Here is a 14081-nt window from a genome sequence, read left to right on the forward strand (position 1 = left end):
TAGTGAGGAGTGAGAGGGCAAAGAAGAAGTGGAAGGAAAGTGGGTCAGTACAGTCTGGTCAGCTACAGACGTCTTTCCAGATGTATGGAAATGACAACCCTTAGGTGTTTTGACCTCTCCACTCCAGATACGAGTGTAAGAAATCAATTCCTTAATGACGGTTATCAACAAACATACCATCCATACAGTAAATCATGCATAACATTTTAGGCACGTAAATTTGATTTATTCACCACAAAACAACAGAAATTCCAGTTAATCAAAACACACGGCACAATTCCAAAGGTCATGGAATGGCATTTGATTGGTTGAGAAAATGTTATCGTCTCGGAGAGACTAAACAAGAGAGCAATTGTTTGTTTTCCCACAGCGACTATAAAGACGAGAGACTCTGGGACTCTTCCAAATAGGCTTTTCTTCTTTATTCTCTTTTTACTGAGGATCAGTCAACAGTTTTTTCCCCCCACAGTTTCAAACCATCACCATGAATAACAATGCAACTAAACTACAACAACGAAAGTAGAGCCTAGTTAAGATTCAGACCAGGAGCTACAAGTAAGAACACATGGGGGTACATTAAAACAACAATATATCAAAAACTGAACACAAATAATACAATCAAAGACAGCTGGAGTGGTTTGTGAAGAAAGTCAGATTTCAAATTCAACACAAATGAAGGGTACAAGTGAGAGCGAGTGTGTGTTTCACGGAGGTCATCCCAGGTCAAAGTGAAACACACACAAAGGCAGGACTCATTGGCACGTGTGGGACTGGCATGCCAGTCATGCTGCCACCCTTCTGGGCAAAGAGGCCAATAACCCTGGACGCAGTACCAACTGTCTGAGGAATGGTAGGGATCAAGGCTGTGGCCACAACGGGACCCTATTTCCTATTTAGTGCACTAATTTTGAGTCCAATGCGGCCCCTGGTCAAAAGTAGTGCAGTATATTTGGAATAGGGAGCCAATTCCACATGCAAACCATGTAATCTCTACCATGGCTACAGAAATATGTACATCCCCAATATAGTGCACTACTGGTCAAAAGTAGTGCACTATATAGAGAATAGGGTGCAATTTAGGATGTAACCAATGACTAATAACTAATGAAGTTAAAGATGAGAGAAACACATGGTGACTTAACTGCCATTCAAAGCCTTGCCATTGAAATGCTTCTGTGATATTGATTAGAAGAGTGGAATTTTGTGTCTGAAGTTTGGGAATATTTGTGAATTTTTGGAAGTTGCCCGCCTCCACTCAATAGGATGAAGAGAAACAGTATGTGACAGCGCTGCCATTGTTGAGCCTTCACTGTCAGACCTCCCCCAACTGAAAAGCCAAGAAGACACGAGGCTAAAAAGGAGAAACTAGACCCATAGATCACACTCCAAGGAAGCCGTAATATTGGCTTTTGACACTATATCCTCTAGATTTCCCATCAGCAAAACCTGACATACTAAACACATACCATCCTAAATAAGATGGCACCATGGAGCATCACTAACTGTACAGCTCAGACTGGACATGGATGTGTAGTGTTTCTGTGAACGAAAAAGGTACACAAGCACCATCTTGGAATAGGGCTGCTTGCATTGTAATCATTAACTTCAAACTTCCACTTAGTCATGCATTGATGTTAATGGGAGACTAAATGAAAATTAGACTTCAGTAAAACCCATCACTTTGTGCATAGCACTTGTATGTAAAGGATAAACACACCGGGAGCCAGTTACGAGAGCATCAGATCAGACGGTAAAATACATTTAAAGAAATAGCAAATAAATATGAAAAATAGAACATATCTGAAATAGATTCAGATAAGAGGGCCGAGTGAGCAGAACCACACAGAATAACATCTGTCACATTCTTTTTTCACCTAAATACAAGGCTTACTATACTTCCTGGTGGATTTGCTTCTCACTGAAGCACCAAGGTTGTATCCCAAATGGCACCCTATTTCCTATATAGGGCACTACTTTAGACTAGAGTGCCATTTGAATAGGGTGCCATTTGGGTCGCATTCCAGGTTCCACAACCCCCCTCGGCCCTCTTTCCATTCAGGATATGATGTTACCCAGAAGTACACTGTTTCAGACTGAAAATTAAAAACAAAAACTGTTTCTAGTTTCTGAGTGGGGCATACAAAACATGACACTTTTTTAACGGGTAAACAAAAAAAGCATAAAAGTATATATATATATATAAAAACAACATACAAGATAAAAGAGACATGCAAAGCTAGGAAGTACCTAGACGGCTTCTGAAAATCTCATTAACCAGTTTGATAGTTCCTTCCCCTGGATGTTTATGGGCTACTTTACTTCTCACTGAAAGGGTCCGTGTTGTACCCTTTCAGTGAGAGTTAGATGTATTTTTGTCACAGTGTTGCCCTCAGACTACCATCCTATCACACCAACCAGGCTCATGGAGCTTTTAGGTTTGGGTCTCTGGTCACATGAAACCACTAGACTTGTGTTGTGCCCCCCATACCCCAGTCAGTCCCAGTCTCAGCTTTCCTAATCCTATAAACACTTCCTATGCACATTCCTTCATCGCCCTCTCCTTCTCTCTCGTTTTGTCTCACTTTCAAAACCCACACCGCAATCATGACTCTCAATAAGATTAAACACACTATCAGAGCATCATTCCTCACTGTCTCCTATCCGTCTATTCTTTCTGCATTCCACAATTACTCCCACACCCATCCATCACTCTTTCCTTCTATTGACATCCCAGTACACTATACAACTTGTCAACACCAAGGTTAGTATTATTTCTAGACTCATTGTTAGATTTAACTTGGATGAAGACATTCATAACAAATCTGCCTGTCAGAGCTAAACTGGGCTTGTGACTGCCAGGGGGGCAGGGGCGAAGGGTGTGATTGTGAGTGAGTGTGTGGGAAAGGGGGGGGGGTCGCACCAAGCCAAGGCAGCAGACCCTGTAATTGGCACTAGCCCAGAGGGGCACCGGGACAAAAAGACATCTGTAACTCATACACAAAGGGCAATGACGAGCAACCTCGAGCCCCAGCTTCATTCAACAGCACTCTGTACTGACGTGTCGGATCAACTAACTGCAGGACCTCAGCAGGGGAAGAGGGTGGTGTTGGGGTGCTGATTCCCTTCCCTCCTTCTCAGAACGAACACCTAGCCCCCTCCACCTCTCTCTGCCTACTTGGAAACTTCACACTGTCACAGAGCAGGCCTGGGCTGGCTTAGAACATCTGGAACTTATCTTCTCTGTGGGGAACGGGCTCTCCCACTCCTTCAGATTTTAGGGGGGTTCACAATTCAAATAAATTCCAGAGGTGGTTCCAGAGAATGGTTCAGTCCGTCCAGGAGTTCACTGAGCAGTTAAAGAACACAGCCCTCCCGGTTCATGGCCCCTATGGGGACAGAATGGTTCTGTTCGTTCACTGCTTTACTGTTTGAGCCGCTGCACTGTAAACGATCACTGCCCCCTAGTCTATAAGCCCTATAGGTAGAGTACGGTTCAGTCCTTCCAGGAGTCCACTGGGCCTCTGGGCAGTTAAAGATCACAGCACCCCTGGTCTGTGGCTCCTCCAGCGTGAGAGGCTCTTAAAACAGCAGACGGTATCCTCTCCAGCCCGTTTCCCTGGCCGTATTCGGCCTGCTTGGGAGAGGCCAGGCTCGGTCTCTAATATCTGGGTCTTTATCAAGAAGTCTGCGGAGATACAGTCAGGCAGGCTCAATATCTCTGTTTCTCTCACTCTCTCTTTCTAGTCCATCAGAAACACATCCACCAGACCAAAGAAAAAACTGAGGGAAAAGTGGGGCCCCAAGTGACAGAACAGATGAAGGAGTGATGAGGGGAAGAGAGAGGCAGAAGAGGTGGAGATGATGTTCAAGTCCTGCCCTCCTGTCAGTCACTTCTCGAGCAGCTGCTTCCTCTGCTGTTCCAATAGGGCCTCCAGGTGGTCCGCCCTCTTCAGAGCAGCCTATGAGAGGAGAACAGCGGGGTTTAACACAGCTATCAATCATCACTCACGTTCCAACTCAGTTCCTTTCTATCCTCTCCAATGTTTACTTAGTGTAAAACCCCTCTCAGAAACACACTGTCTCTCTACGTCCCAAATGGTGAGTTAATCCCTATATCGTGCACTACTTTTGACCGGAGCCCTATTGGCTCTGGTCAAAAGTAGTGCACTGTAAAAGGAATAGGGTGCTCTTTGAGACCCAGACTAGGACTCACCTCATGCTGCTTCCTAAGGCTAGCCACAGTCTCTTCCTTTTTCAAGATGGCTGACTTCACCCTGCCATAATAAGAAAATGTGACAAAGAAACATAAGGAAAAATAACATTTGCTTGGCTGTTACTTCAAATATCATTTTAATTTACATCCTACACTACCAACAATCACTGTCCCATTATGCAGGTAACATAAACATAGACAACAGTCTGAGCCCAGCTGTTCTACAACAGTGTAAACACTGGCGATTAAATTGACAGTGCCACAGTTAGTCCCATTGAGGTCTTTCCCAAGTGAGAACTGGCTATAATACCCTGTCACACAATCTCCTCTCCCTCTCCTTCTTTCCCTCTCTCTTCTTTCCCCTCCCTCCATCCTCACCGTTGGTGGACCTCTGCCAGCTCCTCCTCCTTCTCCCTGGTGACCCTCTCGACCTCCAGCCTTAGCCTGGCCCTGACCTCCGACGTCTCGGTCTTCATCCTCCTGTTCTCATCCTCCGTCACGATGAGTCTTTCAGCAAACTCCTGCCTGATAACCTCTGCCAGGCTGCGACGCTCCTCAGACAGCTTGTCACGGATCTGGAGAGAGACAGGGGAGAGGGATACAGGATAGAGGGTCAGGGGTGAGAAAGGGCATCATTTACCTAGATAAGTCACCCTACAGTCTTGGACCAATATGCACCAACATGTATTTACCCAGCCATATGCACCAACATGTATTTACCCAGCCATATGCACCAACATGTATTTACCCAGCCATATGCACCAACAAGTATTTACCCAGCCATATGCACCAACAAGCTTTCAGCATGAAAAAGGGCCAACCAAGGAGGGGAGGAAGGAAGGCTGAGTTTTCAAAGTATTGGAACAAGGTCTGCTGGTGTCTGTACCTGTGTGATGTCCTCGATCTCCTGCTCTCTCTGTCTGAGCTGGCCCTGGAGTGTGATCAGCTCTCCCTCCATCTCACTCTGTCTCTTCTTCATCTCCTGCTGTTTCTCCAAGGCAGACCTCTCAGAGCGCTCCAACTCTTTCAGCTCAGCCTCATACTTCTCCCGCACACGCTTCACACTGAGAGAGACACACAGATAGTCAGAAACAGTATATCAAGCTCCAAGGTGAAGTTTCCCCTAGGTACAGATCTAGGATCAGCTTTCCCTCCCACAATCCGAACCTTAACCATTAGTAGGGGAAATGCAAAGCTGACCCAAGATCAGCATCTAGACCATCCAGCAACACTGTATATCGGGACTCCCGAGTGGCGCAGCGATCTAAGGTACAGCATCTCAGCGCTAGAGGTGTCACTACAGACCCTGGTTCGATTTCAGGCTGTATCACAACTGGCCGTGATTGGGAGTCCCATAGGGTGGCGCATAATTGGCACAGCGTTGTCTGGGTTTGGCGGAGGTAGGCCGTCATTGTAAATAAGAATTTGTTCTTAACTGACTTACCCAGTTAAATAAAGGTTCAATTAAATAAAAATATCAACATGTAGACATGCTCTAGCATGTAGTATGTTCATCCATATGCATATTTATACACATAATCCTTGCAGCACTTGCAAACACACAGACATGGACACGGAAACGTCACATTTAATGGTGAGATGACTAACCGATTGTCAGCGGCCCGGTCACATTCGTCGCGGGCCCCGCTCGTCTCCTCCTCCAGCCTCTGAATGGCCAGCTCGATCTCTTTGTCCCGCCCCCGACGTACTTCCTCTTTCAGCTCGCGCTCTCGACTCAACAACCATGCTTCCTGTGCGCACACACACACATAAACACACACACGGTAAACCCTAAAATCAGAATACAGACAAACCACTGGCACAACTGCAGCAGTGCATGTGAAGGTCATTGTGAAACTGGGATTGTTATGACTTTGTGACCATTAGTTTCTCTGACTGCTGCTGTGAAGCGCCTCTGCCTTCCTTCCTTCCTTCCTTCCTGCCCGTCTACATATGGCCTTTGTCCTGTGGGTCTTAGTATTCACATGACATTTAAGAGGGGAGCGAGGAAGTGGGTGGGGGCAGATGGGAAGGTTTCAGATCGCTCAGAGAACTGCCAACTCCCAAACACAATGAAAAATCCCCCTTTAAAAGGCCCATGGAAAAAACTTGTGTGTGAGGGTGGTTGCTAGAGACCTTCCTGAAAGGACCAGATAAGCAGAAATACATGTTTTAAATACAGAGACCCGCTACGAACAGACCCGAGGACAACTAGACCCGTTGCATATAGACCTGGTCAGATCCAGACCTGGCCCGATCCGAGGAGGGAAGCAGCAGAAACGTGACCGTTTAGTCACGGTAATTAGGCTTCTCCAAACTCTGATGCTGCTACTGGTCATTAGATGCCTACTAAACTTGCTAACTGCCTGGTTGTCAGCACAGTATTGTCCCTCTAATCACTCTGCCATCAATGCAAATGTGTTGAAAATCTAATCATTTCTATAGGCTATGCAATTGCGTCAGAAAACAGTGTCTCTATTAAAAAGAGGATCCCATCAGCTTTCTATAGGCTAGGCCTACTATATTTATTTCTCAACTTTCCTAATATTAAGCACATTGCTTCTCTTTACAATAGGATGGCATGAAAATTAACCACGGGAATAGCATCCTCCAGTCGCTATTTAAGTGCAAAGATGACATGTATTTTTTCCCGCTGCCCCTGTTTCGATACAGGTGCATGATAATGGTCCATTCTAAATAAAAACAAATTTCACACATATATTATTTAGTATATGCAAAGACAAGACTAAATCAAGAATAGTCTGATGGGTGACAATATAAGCCTATCATTTGTGAATGAGGAATTTACCATGGCAAATATAAGACATTATCAAGTGCTTGTCAAATTGTGAATGAGTGACTGATTAAGTGTGTACAGCCTGCGAAAAAACAAAAACAGAGCTCGCGCCTTTCACGCAACTTTTTTCAAATCATCATTAGAGTCGCATCATGCAGCCTTAGAAAGTATAAAAAATCTAAACATATAGCCCAACTTTTGTATCAAATTTTTGTATCATAATAAACTCTAAATTAAGCATATAGGAGTACTTGTTCCTTTGTTAGCTGCTAAACACAGAATAGCCACATGTGCGCACTCCCTCAAATTGTTTGGAGAAAATATCCTTTCTATTTTATTCAGCTATGTTCAATTGTATTGTTCACACTATAAAATATTGCCATGGAATTCTAAGCAAATCTTGTCTGCTATGAACTAGTGTAGCCCACAGCCATATTGCATAGCCAGATCAGGGCCTAACATAAGGACAACTCAGAGTATGCTACTCTGTACTTCTGAAACAGACTACATTTTCTTCATATCACATTTCTTTAGACATGTCTAAAATAAATAATGGATTTATTGTGATGGACTTAGACTTTTAGTAGTAGTTTGTAGGCTATGCAAGTAAGCCAGGAGATGCTAAATGTGTTTATGTTAATTAATGGTCAATTACCGTTAGACCGGCAGTTATTTGCTTGACAATCACCGGCTGCCAAAATGTCATCACCGCCACAGCCCTACTATGGACATAACCTGGGTTTGACAGCGTGGGCTGTTAGGACACTGGCCAAGTTGGCCAATGCAGTGCTGAGTGTGTAGTGGTCTGCCACACTGCACCATAGCAGTGCTAGGAGAGAGGGAGTGCATTTAGCTAGAGTGCTTAACAAGCAAGTAGGGAGGGAGAGGGGACAAACACACAGACATGGACAAAGTGTTCACGCATGCACACACACCTCCTTCTTCATGTAGTTCTCCTCCCAGGTCTGTTTCTCGATCTCCAGGCGTTCTCTGAGGGCTTTTATCTCCACCTAGACAGACAAGGATCAAAGTTACTACCAGACCAGACAACAAAACACAACCCATGTTAGCCAGTCAGAGTGTCTGTAGGCCGGTCTCTATGGTCCTTTGAAGCTCAGTTGGAAGAGCATGGCGCTTGCAAAGCCAAGATTGTTGGTTTTGGATAAAAGTATCTGCTAAATGGCATCATTTCAGCAAAAATACAAGAGGACATGTGTTTTGAAATTTGTATCATGGCTGTGACGTGGTCAATGATTTTATACAACGGGTTACAAGCATTAAAAAGCAAGATTATTTCCCAAACCATAAATGTTTCAACAAAACGTGATGCTACATTCACTAACACTGGTTGTCAAATGCAATTTTAGGCGTTCTCTGGTCGTTAGTGTCAATTGCATGTAAAGCAAAACAAAACCAAGCACTGGTTGATGGTTCCAGAACTTTGCAGGTTCCTATGGCAAACAAAAATGCTTGCTATGGAGAAATGTCTTAAAAGTGCAGTTGCAAAAACCATCAAGCGCAATGATGAAACTGGCTCTCATGAGGACTGCCACAGGAAAGGAAGACCCAGAGTTATCTCTGCTGCAGAGGTTAAGTTAATTTGAGTTACCAGGCTCAGAAATTGCAGCCCAAATAAATGCTTCAGAGTTCAAGTAACAGACATCTCAACATTAACTGTTCAGAGCAGACTGCGTGAATCAGGCCTTCATGGTCGAATTAGTAGGTGAACGGATGATCTCCGCATGTGTGGTTCCCACCGTGAAGCATGGAGGAGGAGGTGTGATGGTGCTTTGCTGGTGACACTCTGTGATTTATTTAGAATTCAAGGCACACTTAACCAGCATGGCTACCACAGCATTCTGCAGCGATACGCCATCCCATCTGGTTTGCGCTCATTTGTTTTTCAACAGGACAATGACCCAACACTCCTCCAGGCTGTGTAAGGGCTATTTGACCAAGGAGAGTGATTGAGTGCTGCATCAGATGATCTGGTCTCCACAATCACCTGACCTCAACCTAATTGAGAGAGTTTGGGATGAGTTGGACCGCAGAGTGAAGGAAAAGCAGCCAACAATTGCTCAGAATATGTGGGAACTCCTTCAGGTGAAGCTGGTTGAGAGAATTACATTTACGTCATTTAGCAGACGCTCTTATCCAGAGTGACTTACAAATTGGTGCATTCACCTTATGATATCCAGTGGAACAGCCACTTCACAATCGTACATCTATATATATATTTTTTTTTTTGCGGGGGGTTAGAAGGATTACTTTATCCTATCGCAGGTATTCCTTAAAGAGGTGGGGTTTCAGGTGTCTCCGGAAGGTGGTGATTGACTCCGCTGTCCTGGCGTCGTGAGGGAGCTTGTTCCACCATTGGGGTGCCAGAGCAAGAGTTTGCAAAGCTGTCATCAAGGCAAAGGGTGGCTACTTTGAAGAATCTAAAATATATTTGGATTTGTTTAACACTTTTTTGCTTACTACATGATTCCATATGTGTTATTTGATAGTTTTGATATCTTCACTATTCTTCTACAATGTAGAAAATAGTAAAAATAAAGAAAAACCCTTGAATGAGTAGGTGTGTCCATACTTTTGACTGGTACTGTATGCATACAGCATATCTATAAAAGTATGCCAAATCATGATTTCGACTGGCTGAGAAAAGCTGCCTGTGTCTCGTCCCAACTCCCACATTACTATAGGACGAGGTAGAAATCGAAATTCAATATTCCAACAACGTAGCAAATGTCGGAGATAATGTCTAGATGCTTTTTACAGTCGAGATCAAGTTTATAAATTGCATGGCTGGGCAGTGGATCTGTAAAAATAGTAGTAGTAGTTGTAGTAGTGCGTTGCTAGGTAACAACGTCACTTATTATGAATGTACTGGCTCTGTGTATGTTGTCGAGTATATAATGGGCAGGATAGGCTCTAACAATGGGAATTACAAACCACCCGTTGTATAATAATTTATATTATTATTGTGGTAGGGACAGGTACCGTCCATTACCTGGTGTCTCCTCTCTTGCTCCTCCCTGCTCTTCTCCAGCTCTTCTCTCAGAGCTCTCCCTGCCAGGGAGCTGTTATCCTCCAGTTGCTTCCTCAGGTCCTCCAGCTCAGCACGCTGCCTGCAGGGCGGTGATAGAGGACATTAACTTTAGAGATGCTCCACTGATACTTGACTTGCACACATCAAATAGTAGGCATTACATTACTAGTAATCTCTCATGGACAGATGCACGTAACATAGGATGGTATCGTAGCGTCTGTCAACAGAATGTGGCATGTGACGACTAACGAGGAACTTTGTCTCGGTACGCAGATGTTTGTCACTGATCATTTGGACAAATCACAATTTAGTAGGTGCTCCCATCTTTCGAGTTTGTCCCATATGTCCCGTTTAGGGGGGGCTGGAGACTTCGCTTGTAATGTTTCTAATAAATCTGCCCCAGAACCTAATCGAGCATTTGGCGGAATTACGCAAGATTTAAGATCTGGATTTTTTAGATTACATTACAACACACATCATCACATGATAGCCTAAGTACTGTATGATTCTAATGTACTAGATGTTGTACAGTAAAGTCAAATCTAGGCCATGTCATCAGTCTAATTGTACACACCAGTGTCCCCAGCGACTGAAGTGTTAGGTCTAGACATATAGAGATGACAACAATGGGTGTCAGCCTCTATCTTATCTATATGACCTTTGACATCACCTGGCGGCCAGCTGGTTGAGTCTCTCCTTCTCCTCAGACACCTCCTTGTAGAGTCTCCTCCTCTGCTGCTGTAAAGACATCTCCTCCTCCGCTAGCTGCTTCTCAAACCTGACCGGGAACACACAAAACACAGTTAAACATCTGTAACCCTGTGGCCTAGGGTGGTCTACTCTAGCGGTCTAGGCTGCTGCCTCCGGTGCACTATACAGCTGCAGCACGGGTTAGAATCCATCCCACTGCTAATACTCCAATATAGCACACTCTACATCCTATCACCACTATCTCTCTATCCAATAAACATACAAAGACATCTCTAACCCTATGCTTCTCAAAACTGACAGGAATACACATACAGTGCATTCGAAAAGTATTCAGACTCCTTGACTTTTTATATTATTTAACTATGCACGTCAGTTAAGAACAAATACTTGTAGAAAAAATTAGACGAGGAATTGAAGCGCTGCCGAGGTACACAATAGTAGATTTTGGAAGATAGAAGGTGCTCTTTGGTAAAAGGGGTAAATTGGCCATCAAAAAGAAAGGAGGACCAAGGCACTTCACATAATTAATTAAAATGCCTTTATTTGGGGCCTCCCTGATGAAAAAAAGGGGCCTCCCTGATGAAGGCCATGTAGCCAAAATGCGTCTGAGTTTTTAAACTTAGTTTCCATTGAACATGCCATAGAAATAAAAGGCATTTTAATTAAGAACAAATTCTTATTTACAATGACGGCCTACCAAATGGCAAAAGGCCTAATGCGGGGACGGGAGCTGGGATAAAAAAAAAAATATATATATATATATATATATATATATATATATAGGACAACACACATATCATGGTAAGAGAGACACCACAACACTACATAAAAGAGAGACCTAAGACAACATAGCATGGCAGCAACACATGGCAACACAGCATGGTAGCACCATCACATGGCAGCAGCACAAACCATGGTACAAACATTATTGGGCACAGACAACAGCACAAAGGCAAGAAGGTAGAGACAACAATACATCACGCAAAGCAGCCACAACTGTCAGTAAAAGTGTCCATGATTGAGTCTTTGAATGAAGAGATTGAGATAAAACTGTCCAGTTTGAGTGTTTGTTGCAGCTCGTTCCAGTCTCTGGCTGCAGCGAACTGAAAAGAGGAGCGACCCAGGGATGTGTGTGCTTTGGGGACCTTTAACAGAATGTGACTAGCAGAACGGGTGTGGTACGTGGAGGATGAGGGCTGCAGAAGGTATCTCAGATAGGCGGGAGTGAGTCCTAAGAGGGTTTTATAAATAAGCATCAACCAGCGGGTCTTTTGCAACAGGTATACAGAGATTACCAGTTAAGGGTGCACTTTTTCCACATTTTGTCACGTTACAGCCTTATTCTAAAATTTATTAAAGAAATGTTTTTCTTCATTAATCTACACACAATACCCCATAATGACAAAGCAAACAGGTTTTTAGACATTTTTGCAAATGTATTAAAAATAAAAAACAGAACTAGCTTATTTACACAAGTATTCAGACCCTTTGCTTTGAGACTCAAAATTGAGCTCAGGTGCATCCTGTTCCCATTGATCATCCCTGAGATGTTTCTACAGCTTGATTGGAGTCCACCTGTGGTAAATTCAATTAATTGGACATGATTTGGAAAAGGCACACACACCTGTCTATATAAAGGTCCCACAGTTGACAGTACATGTCAGAGCAAAAGCCATGAGCTCTGATATAGGATTGTGTCGAGGCACAGATCTGGGGAAGGGTAACAAAACATTTCTACAGCATTGAAGGTCCCCAAGAACACAGTGGCCTCCATCATTCTTAAACGGAAGAAGTTTGGAACCACCAAGACAAACTGAGCAATCGGGGGAGAAGGGCATTGGTCAGGGAGGTGACCAAGAACCCGATGGTCACTCTGACAGAGCTCCGGAGTTCCTCTGTGGAGATGGGAGAACATTCCAGAAGGACAACCATCTCTGCAGCACTACTCAAATAGAGCCTTTATGGTAGAATGACGGAAGCCACTCCTCAGTAAAAGGCACATGACAGCCCGCTTGGAGTTTGCCAAACGGCACCTAAAGGACTCTGACCATGAGAAACAAGATTCTCTGGTCTGATGAAACCAAGACTGAACTCTTGGTTTGAATGCCAATCGTCACGTCTGGAGGAAACCTGGCACCATCCCTACGCTGAAGCATGGTGGTGGCAGCATTATGCTGTGGGGATGTTTTTTAGTGGCAGAGACTGGAAGACTAGTCAGGATCGAGGGAAGGGGAACAGAGCAAAGGTCCTTCATAAAAACCTGCTCCAGAGCACTCAGGACCTCAGACTGGGGCAAAGGTTCACCTTCCAACAGGACAACAACCCTAAGCACACAGCCAAGACAACGCAGGAGTGGCTTTGGGACAAGTCTCTGAATGTCCTTGAGTGGCCCAGCCAGAGCCCGGATTTGAACCCGATTGTACATCTCTGGAGAGACCTGAAAATAGCTGTGCAGACGCGCTCCCCATCTAACCTGACAGAGCTTGAGAGGATCTGCAGAGAAGAATGGGAGAAACTCCCATAATACAGGTGTGCCAAGCTTGTAGCGTCATACCCAAGAAGACTCTGCTGTAATTGCTGCCGAAGATGCTTCAACAAAGTACTGAGTAAAGGGTCTGAATACTTACGTAAACGTCATATTTAATGTGATATTTAAGCACAGACTGGAATATGTTCCGGGATTCTTCCGATGGCATTGAGGAGTACACCACAACAGTCGCTGGCTGATTTTAGTCGAAGTATGATATATTTGTGCTTGAATGGGGTAATATGATTTTTTTTTCTGCGTCTGATAAAATGACATACATTTCGATCTGACTATACGTGTCTTGCGAGGGCTGGTTTTAGATCATTTGGAACCACTTACAAAACATGTACGTATGTGGGCTTATTCCTGTTTACAACCTGGTGCTACGGATTACTTCTGTCTAATGCACTTAGATCGAGATGGTGGATAGCCTGGCGGTAAAACGGTGAATAAGAAAAAAGCTAATATTATTCTTATGAGCTACTGCCAATCATTTGGCTATAGTAAGCAGCATGGCAAGGCACACATTAGCCAAAAAACTTATTTGGAGCTATCTTTATGGCTAGCATCACCGAGGTAACATTAGCTGGATAGCTAGCTAGTGACATCAAAGGTGGATGAAGACATGGATAGGTGAAATGTCAACACAGGTGCAACACGGCAGCGCTACAGTAGCAGCAAGTGTAGTCCTATGGGACACTAGCAAGCTAGCTAGCTATAGTATAGGTAACTGTACGGTGAAGCTAACCCATATGAAGTAGCAAAGTTCATATATAGCTCAGTG

The 14081-nt window shown here is 44.1% G+C and overlaps 1 protein-coding gene across 2 annotated transcripts in view; it reads right to left on the bottom strand.

Annotated features, from left to right (window-relative positions):
• Positions 1-397: 397 nt before the first annotated feature.
• The window catches only part of cep131 (centrosomal protein 131), a 53159-nt gene continuing 39475 nt past the window's right edge, over positions 398-14081 (bottom strand). For both annotated transcript variants that reach the window (XM_014212660.2, XM_014212657.2), the window contains 8 exons: positions 10730-10837; positions 10021-10138; positions 7946-8020; positions 5822-5964; positions 5100-5277; positions 4592-4788; positions 4214-4274; positions 398-3959 (listed from right to left, as the gene is read on the bottom strand). In XM_014212660.2, the coding sequence (XP_014068135.1) occupies positions 3888-3959; positions 4214-4274; positions 4592-4788; positions 5100-5277; positions 5822-5964; positions 7946-8020; positions 10021-10138; positions 10730-10837 (952 nt within the window). In that variant the 3' untranslated portion in view covers positions 398-3887. The remainder of the gene's footprint in view (positions 3960-4213; positions 4275-4591; positions 4789-5099; positions 5278-5821; positions 5965-7945; positions 8021-10020; positions 10139-10729; positions 10838-14081) is intronic.

Source organism: Salmo salar, chromosome ssa01, assembly GCF_905237065.1.
Source record: "Salmo salar chromosome ssa01, Ssal_v3.1, whole genome shotgun sequence".
NCBI lineage: Eukaryota > Metazoa > Chordata > Actinopteri > Salmoniformes > Salmonidae > Salmo > Salmo salar.